At 42.3% G+C, this 11,329-nt stretch overlaps 1 protein-coding gene across 2 annotated transcripts; it reads right to left on the minus strand.

The window, feature by feature from the left end:
• Positions 1–579: 579 nt before the first annotated feature.
• On the minus strand, positions 580–5,907 carry LOC115139502 (serine/arginine-rich splicing factor 3). 2 transcript variants are annotated; one of them, XM_029676992.2, is made up of 7 exons: positions 5,800–5,907; positions 4,888–4,953; positions 4,388–4,598; positions 3,797–3,937; positions 1,959–1,997; positions 1,613–1,699; positions 580–1,425 (listed from the first exon to the last, which is right to left on the minus strand). In XM_029676992.2, exons 2-7 carry the CDS (start codon positions 4,892–4,894, stop codon positions 1,398–1,400), a joined length of 513 nt encoding a protein of 170 aa, XP_029532852.1. In that variant the 5' UTR covers positions 4,895–4,953; positions 5,800–5,907; the 3' UTR covers positions 580–1,397. The 2 variants fall into 2 exon arrangements, with proteins under 2 accessions (XP_029532852.1, XP_029532859.1); XM_029676999.2 differs by lacking the exon at positions 4,888–4,953 and having other exon boundaries at positions 5,800–5,906.
• Between the last annotated feature and the right edge of the window lie 5,422 nt (positions 5,908–11,329).

The following is an 11,329-nucleotide window of genomic DNA, read 5'->3' on the forward strand; positions in this document are numbered from 1 at the left end:
CTGGCCCAGCCAATCAGAATGAGTTTTCCCCCACAAAAGGGTTTCAATACAGACAGAAATACTCCTCAGCAGCATTCCCACTCTAAAATGACATTGGAGGCAGCTTATGGTAAAGGAATGAACATCCAATTATCTGGCAACAGCTCTGATGGACATTCCTGCAGTAAGCATGCCAATTGCACACTCCCTCAAAACTTCACATCTGTGGCATTGTGACAAAACTGCACATTGTAGTGGCATTTTGTCCCCAGCACCAGGTGCATCTGTGTAATGATCATGCCATTTAATCAGCTACATCTTGTGGTGAATCTGAAGACAAACAAAACAGTATCGAGTGCACCAATTTGAAAAATAAAGAGCAAACATGTTCTGACCTATTAAAAGTGTTTGCTCAAATCAAAGCAATACATTTTCCAACCCCTTGTTGGAAATCTGCTGTGTGCCTCAATACCAAAAACAGAAATATATGCATTGTTTGTCATCATGAAGCCAAGCACTTCCCTGTTGATTTATGATGGAAGCATAGTTGGATCGTTTCTAGTTCCATATTGATGATTCTACATCCAAAGCAAGAACATCTGAGGTCTGTAGACAGTTTAATATTTTATATCTCCCCACAAAATGGTAACAGAAGACTTTTCTACAACCAGTTTTTAATTCAGAGAACATTACAAATAGTACAAAGGAAAAGAAAATGGAATATTGTAGAGCCAAAATTGAGATAATTGTATTCAGTACTTTGCATCTTTTTTTCTCAAATCGATTCCAACATTATTCCCATTGACAAATATTTACCAACAGGAAATGGAAGAACAGCGAAAATCCTATTGATCAACTAGACAACAAGATACATATATTAATCAACATAGAATAGATGACCATAGCCTTTTACCACCTCCAGACAAATCTTGCTGACACGGAAACATGATGTGAGCACTAGACTATTTAAAACAGGGCCTTTCCTTGACCTGGTACTTTTAGACATACAGAGACTCAAACACTCAAGTCATGCCGAAATCTTGTACACAAATCTCACAGGTCTGTTTTGGACGATACGGACTATATATGTACCTACTTGCATTTTTATTGTCAATTTTGGCACTGGAATAAATGTTTGACTAACATCGATGTCTTATATGCTATTTTGAATGAGAAGTTGGTTCTCAAGTTCAGCCCTTTCAGTAACGTATTACACCTGCATACCCACTTATTTACAAAATACAGAGGAAATAGATACCTTGAAAGTCACAAAGAAGCAAATACTAAACATTTGATTGTTCAAAATAAAAATTAAAATAGTGACAAAAATGACCAGAGGTCATTTAAAGTCCATCACATGAAACAACTCGCTAGAGGGATGGCTGTATTTGTTCATCCATCGATTGCCGTGAATCTTCTTACTTTCTCTCAGTAGATCTGGAGCGGCTGTGAGAAGGGGAAAAACAGTTAAGCAAGAACGTTAATTAAAACTTTACCCGGAGCATTCATGCACTCTCAGAACAATGTTACAGCCATGGTCTGTTATAAGTTACATACTAACACAAGAGGTTTCATTGTTATATTAAGACGAGATATAAGATCCTTGCTGTCTCATAAAACCTCTCCTGCTTACCTCCTTGATCGAGAGAATGATCTTGAGGGTTTATGGTTTCTGTCCCGGGACAGAGATCTCTCCCTCTTCCTGTCTCTGGAGAGAGACCTGCATACAGAAGGAACCACAGAATTAACCAAAGCAACCTGCATCTTACTGAGGCCTCTGTTGACAAGAGGATGTCATCATTGACAAGTTTGTCAGTTACCCTCTGGAAAGCGGTGTTAAAAAAATAATACATATATATTTTATGATTCAAAATTGAGTCCTTAAGTCCATGCTTCCATGACCAATAATCTGTTTTGATCTCAGTTGCCCACAGTATAGCTGTTCAATTTTACAATAACGCTTATAGTTGTCAACATACCTGCTTCGGCTGCGGCTGAAGCTCCTCCTTCGTGGAGATCTGGTGGTGGGGGGAGGGGGTGACAGGGTGTCAAAAGCAGAGCACAATACATTGGTGACCCATTGATACCAAACCCATCCGACCCACAAATTACCTGTACTCCCTTGAAGTAAACCCTACGGTTCCCACTGAAAACTGACCCTCAGTGGGCACAAAGTTATAGGCTACACCCCTCCTAAGGGATGAGAATGGGTGACCTCTGATAAGGCATTTGTAATCCGAAATTCAGTCATCACCTCCCCTAAAAGGTCATGGTTAGTTAATACTGCCAGCTGAGAGAATGGCAAAAAAGTGCATTTATGCCAAATGGGGAGGGGTAAGAAAATGAAGGGTTGTGACATAACTAATGGTAAAACATTGGGTTTTAACATTGGCCTCTTAAAGCTGCAGTAAAATCAAGGTTACATATTATGCACAACGACAAAGTACACACAAGATAGGGCCACTGCGACCTAAACCAGGGAGGGACCTACACTTTGGAAGGGGAAGCACTGATCAGAATAGCTCCTTTGAACATTTAGAAAGTCACAATTTAATAATTCACATCTCAAAATGTCAGGGTCCTAGCTAGACTCACTGGATGCAGAGCCATGCCCCAACGGATTACAGTAATGAGTGAGAAATACCAACGCTATTTGATTCAAATAAGGAGAACCTTTTTTTAAAAGCAGCTTTCTCTTCACTTTTAAATTTGTAATCAGCAGTGTACTGTATGAAGCAGGAAAAACTTACTAGTCTTTTGGTTTTCAACAAGCTAGAAATGACGAAGGGGAGGCAGACTGTCGGCCGGGTAGGCAGATTTGGCTGAAAAGGACTGGCCAGATGCTGCGAGGTGATTAGTTGGCTGGCGGATGGGGGCTGGCTGTGGATTTTTCCTGCTTTTATTGGTTAGCCGAAGGCTGTTGCTGGTAGGTTGTAGTAGTGTAGACATTTGGGGACGTAAAACGCTGATTGGTCGGGAATGTGAGGTGGGCCGCTGCCGATTTGGTTAAGGTTGGAGGAGGCTGAGAACTGCATGCGCAGGAACCAATGGGCTGGTGCAACCTGACGACTGGCCATGCCTGGGTCATGTGACACGACACCAGCCAAGCTGATTGGTGCACGCTGGTCAGAGGTCACATGCTGCTGAAAGAGGACTAGTTGACTGACTCAGAGGGTGGTGAGAAGAGGCATGGTGATGACTCTGTAACGGGGGTTCATTTTTATTAATATAAATGGTAAATAAAAAGGCAACCTCAATTTGTAACAAAAACAACCAATCTAGCATCATTAGGCTTCCCTCCCACCCCACCGGGATCATAGATAAGTACTGCTTTGTAATACGAATCACCTACTTAAAAAGCTAGCTGCAATTTTTACACTTTGTCAAATCTTAAAATAATCTTGCATGTGCACGCATACGGTATAGAACAGTTCCAAAACACACTCAGTGCTTTAGGCAACAGTGAAAAGCTTGCAATCCAAATTTAGAGAAAATGTGGCAGCAGTAAATGCAAATGTACCTAACTTGGCATAAAAAGCAGCACCCCCTGGATCTAAAGTTCCCTGGAACTCGTTAAATTGATCAATGATAATGATGAAAACAGCACGTTTTCAGCACCACATCACAGTAACCACTGTAGACTACCATGGAAGCAAGGGTTATCAAACAGAGCTGAACTATCAACATGGTGCAGAGAAACAGGAGACGCATTTTGGAAAGACACAGGAACAAACAAAAAAAGTTTAAATAGGAAAAGGAAGGGATGTGTAGTCTGTTGGGCATCGCTATCATAAAGCCCTGTAGGGAGACGGGTTACCTGCGCCTGGCGGGCGGGCTACCACGACGCCCGCGATGTTCATCTCGAGGACGTCTGCTCCATGAGGGAGGAGGACCCCGGTTGCGGGTGCGTTTCTCACCATTGGACAGCTCCACTCGCACACGAGAACCACTTAGTGTCCTGTGTAGATCAATAAGGATGTTACCATGAGTATACTGTTTAACGGTCACCAAAACATTATGGTATACATTGACTTGTTTCGCCACCTGTCGGGTAGTTAAATGGAGGCCAGTGGCAACTGAAATGAATATGTAGTCCTTCCAAATATCAGAGTAAGTGCATTGCTTGGAAACAAGGATCTCCAAGCAAACTAGGCTCTGTCATATAGTTATCTTATAAAGTGAAAAGCACACGGAGAAAATGTGCATTCATATAGCAAAAACAGAAATGCTACTTCAAACAGTTCTGGAATGCCTCTAATTTCTTTGGTCAAACAGTAAATCTGTAAAGTATATTGGCATGCAAGGAACAAAAACTTTAGTGATTGCCTCTCATTTCAACAGTCATCAATTTCCTGATTCTATCATTCAGTTATTTTATTTATACCAGAAACTTGTTCTTAGGCTTTACCTTCCATCAAGCTCCCTCACTGCGTCTGTTGCGTCCCTTGGATCTTCAAATTCCACAAAAGCAAAGCCTGGGGGGTTCCTTGCTACCCAGACACTGCGAAGTGGCCCATAATAGCCAAAGGACCTCTCCAGCTCTGTCTTGTTGCCATTATTTCCCAGGTTTCCCACATAGACCTTGCAGTCAAGAGGGCAATCTCGGTGCATGGCTGGATCTGTAAAAATATTAAGCAAAATGAATAGAATTCATCAGGTTCCACTCACTCTTTGGTATTAGAGTTGATGGTTCACAGTATCTGACTAGTTTTGCTTTCTAGGAATCATGCTTCAAAAGGCATCAGAATGGCCAATGTACAAAGTGAACTATATATATATGAACCAGAAAAGCTACATCAAGCAGTTCTGGAACACACACACAACTCTAATTATTTGAAATTCTTGTGTCAAACAGTCAATCTGTCAAGTGTACACTGGCATGCAAGGAACGAAAACTTTTGTAATTACCTGCCATTTCAACAGGTCTCAATTTTCAAAACAAAAATTGATACTCCCGCAAACGTGAATGAGAAACTGAAAGAAGAATTGTCCATTTAGATTTTCACGTAGTACACATTTTCCACACAATTTATATTCAACTAGGACTGTACTATAGTCTATGTTCATAACACGCAGATTTACAAATTTCCCTACACATACAATTTACAAAGCCACATTCAAACAGCCAGGTGTGTTTATAACACGCAATCAGATGTTTTGCGTCGTTCTGGCTGAATTTGAGGTAGGCAACAAAGTGCCAGAAATTAATACAGGGCATAAAGCAAGTGGTGTGGAAATGCATAGCACATGGAAATGCATTGCGGTAATTCTTCTAATATATAATTGCCGTGAAAGATTAACAGGTTCTGCCATTACAGCAACAAAGTAAGTAATACGTTTGTTAGAACAAGCTTGTTTTCTGATCCAACGTTGGTCAAAATCGCCCACAGCCCCTTTGCATCGTTCACTAAGGTTACTAACTACCTGCCCGTATGTAGTTATGCAAAATGGCAGAAGCCCGGGCTGGGGCCTTGACGAGATAGAACCCTCACGACATTTGCTTGGCTTGCTCCCTCCTAGTTCACTTTTTTGTTTACGTGCCATGGGCTACGTGTGAGGCCAGAGTATAGCTGCAAATTCACTTAAACATTTGTCAATACAATTACATGATGTAGTACCGTTGGTTTAACCATTTCAGTTAACTTCACTAACTAACTGCGAAAATACTGAAAATGGATAACGTTACTAGCTAGCTCTTCGGTGGGCTAACTAACGTTAGCTAGATAGTATAAATGAAAGAGTCAGTAAATATAAAATAAACATGAATTGAAAAATGAAATACATATCACACTTTGCATTATTTAGGTATGTGTTATTTACCGTATTGTAAAACCAACACTAATATTCGATCCGTTTGCAGTCTTCCGTCGAAACGCCTGTCTGTAGCTGCGACATGAGCTGCTAGCTATAATAAAATGGAGACCGGAAATCTTCTTCTGTGGGTTTTATATGGCGGTTGGCAACCAACTTTAAGCTGCATTACCGCCACCAACTGGACTGGAGTGTGGACCAGAGACAGTGAAGGTCGAAATCTTACCCAACATTCTCCTCTCCCTAAGGAAACGAAATACATAATTAAATACTACATCCCCTGAAGATTTCCCCAGCAGTTCACTTAATCCTGGCTGTTCAACCCCATTGCTCCTCAAATCTAATAACAATCACTCCCTTTCCTCCCATATTTCTGGCACTAAAATAGAACATGTCCGAGCTGGTCACGGGTGCACCTCAGCCACGCTCAAGGTACTAAACAGTATCATAACCGCCATCGATAAAAGACAGTACTGTGCAGCCGTCTTCATCGACCTGGCCAAGGCTTTCGACTCTGTCAATCACCGTATTCTTATTGGCAGACTCAATAGCCTTGTTTTCTCAAATTACTGCCTCGCCTGGTTCACCAACTACTTCTCAGATAGAGTTCAGTGTGTCAAATCGGAGGGCCTGTTGTCCGGACATCTGGCGGTCTCTATGGGGGTACCACAGGGTTAAATTCTCGGGCCGACGCTTTTTTCTGTATATATCTATGATGTCGCTCTTGCTGCTGTTGATTCTCTGATCCACCTCTACGCAAACGACACCATTCTGTAGGTCGCAATTGTAAATGAGAACTTGTTCTCAACTTGCCTACCTGGTTAAATAAAGGTGAAATAAATAAATAAAATAAAAATACAGGTGTGCAAAAGGGCAGAAAAGTAAATAAAAACAATATGGGGATGAGGTAGGTAGATTGGGTGGGCTATTTACAGATGGACTATGTACAGCTGCAGCGATCGGTAAGCTACTCAGATAGCTGATGTTTAAAGTTAGTGAGGGAAATATAAGTCTCCAGCTTCAGCAATTTTTGCAATTCGTTCCAGTCACTGGCAGGAGAGAACTGGAAGGAAAGGCGGCCAAAGAGGTGTTGGCTTTGGGGATGACCAGTGAGATATACTGTACCCGCTGGAGCGCGTGCTATGGGTGGGTGTTGTTATCGTGACCAGTGAACTGAGGCGGAGCTTTACATAGCATAGACTTATAGATAACCTGGAGCCAGTGTGTCTGGCGACGAATATGTAGCGAGGGCCAGCCGACTAGAGCATACAGGTCGCAGTGGTGGGTGGTATAAGGGGCTTTGGTAACAAAATGGATGGCACTGTGATAGACTGCATCCAGTTTGCTGAGTAGAGTATTGGAAGCTATTTTGTAGATGACATCGCCGAAGTTGAGCATCGGTAGGATAGTCAGTTTTACGAGGCTATGTTTGGCAGCATGAGTGAAGGAGGCTTTGTTGCGAAATAGGAAGCCAATTCTCGATTTAACTTTGGATTGGAGATGTTTGATGTGAGTCTGGAAGGAGAGTTTACAGTCTAGCCAGACACCTAGGTATTTGTAGTTGTCCACATATTCTAAGTCAGAACCGTCCAGAGTAGTGATGCTGGGCGGGCGGGCAGGTGCAGGCAGTGATCGGTTGAAGAGCATGCATTTAGTTTTACTAGCATTTAAGAGCAGTTGGAGGCCACGGAAGGAGTGTTGTATGACATTGAAGCTCGTTTGGAGGTTTGTTAACACAGTGTCTATTTACTCAATATTTCATGGTTAGCTGTTGTCTTCTTAACGTTAACGGCATTTCTCCCAACTCTACCTGCATCCTGCCACCAGGGAGGTCCTGAGTACTCCACAACATATTTTTAGGGCTTGGGACTGGACTACATCCAGCTTTTTAAAGATGTCTGAGCAGCTGATCTATATGCTACAATTCTATAATCCAATGATGACCTTAACAGCGTTAGATATAGAATGGCATTGAAAATACTATCTGCCACCCACTCCGTTAAAATTTGATTTCTATGTTTTTAATTTTACCTTTATTTAACTAGGCAAGTCATTCCTGACAAGCAATGCATCACATTCAATATATTCTTTTTTTGACAACTACTCTGTTAATATGCGCCGCCAATGTAATTTGAGTGTCAAACCATACTTTTATTTTATATTTTATTTAACCTTCATTTAAACCATACCAGATCCCCAGGAACCTAAACCCTCCTACCCTTTCGAGATTTCTTCCAAACAACTTCAAGTATATTTCCTCACCAACCTTCCTTCTCGAAAAAAACAGCCTGTGTTTTATCAACTGAAAACTTGAAGCCCTACCTGAGGGACCATTGCTCAACTTCACTAATCGCTTCTTGAACTCTTCTGGCTGTATGGGTAATATTTCTCCCTCTCTTCCACAGTACCCCATCATCTGCAAACAATGACCTCCCAGGGAGAATACATTGTCAATCATAATGGAGAAAAACAGAGCTCCCCACCCTCACTTATTGATTGCCCAAAAATAAAATCCTTTATCCAGTTAACACCTTCCCTCCAACCCCCATGTTATCCAGCCTTCCTTCCACATCATAAGCCTTCTCTACATCAAAGAAAAGCGGCTACCACCACCTCCTTATCTGCCTGTGACTTCCGTATGACTGACTCAAGGAAAAATACAGGATCCATTGTTCCCCTGCCTTTGCTGAACCCACTTTGATCTGGTGACATTAGTCCTCTTCTCTCCAGAAAGTAAGTCAGCCTTTCCGTTATCATCCTTTCCATACATGAGATGTCAACGCTATCGGCCTATCGCTTGAAGGACATGTAGGGTCTTTCCCAGGTTCCCGTATCGGCGCCACTACAGCCTGCTTCCAACTTCCAGGCAGTTTCCCTTCCTGCCACACCTTATTGTAAAGACCCAATACTTTCCCCATTGCAGTGTCACTGAGATGAGCCATCATGATGTAACTCATCTCATCATTCCCAGGAGATGTTACTCCAACGTTTGTGTAACAGTATAGCTTCTGTCCCTCTCCTCGCCCCTACCTGGGCTCGAACCAGGGACCCTCTGCATACATCAACAACTGCTTCCCACGAAGCATCGTTACCGATCGCACCACAAAAGCAGAGCAAGGGGAACAACTACAACTACTTCAAGGTCTTAGAGCGAGTGACGTCACCGATTGACATCACCGATTGAAACGCTATTAGCGCGCACCCCGCTAACTAGCTAGCCATTTCACTTCGGTTACATTAGCTAATGCTCTCTTCATCTCAGCCAACATAAAAGGGGCATTACATCTATCCCCACCATCTCTCTCTGATACAGGACCCCGTATGCTCTCAATCCTACAGTACACATGATAGAATAGTGATAGCTACCTCTTGTAGATTTCTCCAAAACCTCCCAACTTCATCTGCCTGCCACTGAACTTGAGATCTAAGTAAGATCCAGAGCAGATTAATTTCCAGTTACTGGGTCAGTCCTGGTTTCCCGGCCATCATTAAGACCCACAAGCCCTTTCTCATCCAGTAGTTACTCCAACACTTGTTCATTTACATCAGTCTATAACCTTCCCCAGAGCATACTATGTGCATGAAAATCCCCACTCATGACCAGTTTCCTATCTTGACCTTCTACATTCCCAAGGGTAATCTCTTTTACATTCCCAACTCTAGTCTCTTACACAGGTTGTAATAGTTCACTAATACGTTAACCCCCCCTCCCAACCACACATCTACCACTACATACTCCTGTTCAACTCCCTCTCCCACACACCTATATGGATCACCCTCTTTATAAAGGTTGCACAACCTCCTCCTCCCCCTGCCACCCTATCACTACAGACTGCAACATAACCTTGTAATACTAAATCTAGAGTAGGTTTAAGCCATGTCTCCTGGAGACATATCACATCAGGTTTGGCTGGTAACTCCTCAATAAACTGTTTGAACTCTTGTCCATTAGCCATCAAACTTCTGGCATTCCATTGAAGGATTAACACCATTATGAAAATTAACCAATACATGATTCCTGGCTGGACTGATTCTCAATCTTATTGAGGTCATCCTGTACATTTACCCATGTCAGTCCTGTGATCCCAAGACACCTCACTGCTCGCTCCACTATGATCTGTATCTTCCTAGTCTTTGATTGTAATTCTTCTGTGAAACTGATTGCTGCTGTCACAAACGTAACAACCTATATCATGTCTACTACCATTCTTGTGCTCTCCCCCATTCTGCTCCATACATCACACTCAACCTGCATCCCAATCTGCCCGGGAATTCTAGGTCATAATCAAATCAAATTTTATTGGTCACATACACATATTTAGCAGATGTTATTGCTTGGTTTTCCTAGCTCCAATCGTGCAGTAGAATCAAACAATTCACAACAATACACACAAATATACAAGTAAAAGAACAGAATTAAGAAATATATAAATAGTAGGATGGGCAATGTCGGAGTGGCATTGATAAAATACAGTATTTACATATGAATTAGCAAAGCAGTATGTAAACATGATTAAAGTGACCAGTGATTCCATGTCTATGTTCATAGGGCAGCAGCCTCTGAGGTGCAGGGTTGAGTAACCGGGTGGTAGCCAGCTAGTGATGGCTATTTAACAGTCTGATGGCCTTGAGATAAAAGCTGTTTTTCAGTCTCTTGGTCCCAGCTTATATGCACCTGTTCTGACCATGCCTTATGGATGATAGCGGGCTGAACAGTCCATGGCTCGGGTGGTTGATGTCCTTGATCTTTTTTGCCTTACTGTGACATCCAGTGCTGTAAGTGTCCTGTGGGACCCTGTGTTGCGGATCAGCATAGTGGAGGTGTTGCTTCCTACCTTCACCAACTGGTGGCGGCCCATCAGAAAGTCCAGGACCCAGTTGCACAGGGCGGGATTAGACCCAGGGCCCCGAGCTTAATGATGAGCTTGGGGGTACTATGATGTTGAAGGCTGAGCTATAATCAATGAACAGCATTCTTACGTAGGTATTCCTCTTGTCCAGATGGGATAGGGCAGTGTGATGGCGATTGCATGGTCTGTGGATCTATTGGGGTGGTATGCAAATTGAAGTGTGTCTCGGGTGTCAGGTGAGGTGGAGCTGATATGATCTTCCACCTGTCTTTTCATAACTGAACAACCCCCACACGCCACACTATGGACCGGAAATCCTTAAGGAGTGTGTGACGTATGTACAGAGAGACGAGAGGAGGGAGGCTTTGTGCTGCGATTAAAAGCAGAAGGAGCCGTTATTAGATCTAGGAAAAAATGGATTGAGGAGGGAGAACAGAATTCATCCTATTTCTTTAGATTTGAGAAATTTCACTCTACAAATAACACTATCCATAAGTTAAACATTGGTGTTATTACAGATGACCAAAAATATATCGCTACATACTGTAGAAATTTTTACAGAAAGCTCTAAGTAATGTCAGGAATCCACAGATATGTTTTTTGACTCACTGAATAATGTTCACTCTATGAGTGATATAGAATCTAAACAGTGAGATGAACCCATCAAAATTGAAGAGATTATAGTCTGT

The sequence above is a fragment of the Oncorhynchus nerka genome, linkage group LG2 (genome assembly GCF_034236695.1).
Source record: "Oncorhynchus nerka isolate Pitt River linkage group LG2, Oner_Uvic_2.0, whole genome shotgun sequence".
NCBI classification, from domain to species: domain Eukaryota; kingdom Metazoa; phylum Chordata; class Actinopteri; order Salmoniformes; family Salmonidae; genus Oncorhynchus; species Oncorhynchus nerka.

Coding starts and splice junctions, on each gene's coding strand:
- LOC115139502 (XM_029676992.2), bottom strand. Junction 3,938..4,387: donor GTGAGGGAGCTTGATGGAAG/GTAAAGCCTAAG, acceptor TGATCTACACAG/GACACTAAGTGGTTCTCGTG. Junction 1,426..1,612: donor TCATTCTCTCGATCAAGGAG/GTAAGCAGGAGA, acceptor CCCTTCTCACAG/CCGCTCCAGATCTACTGAGA.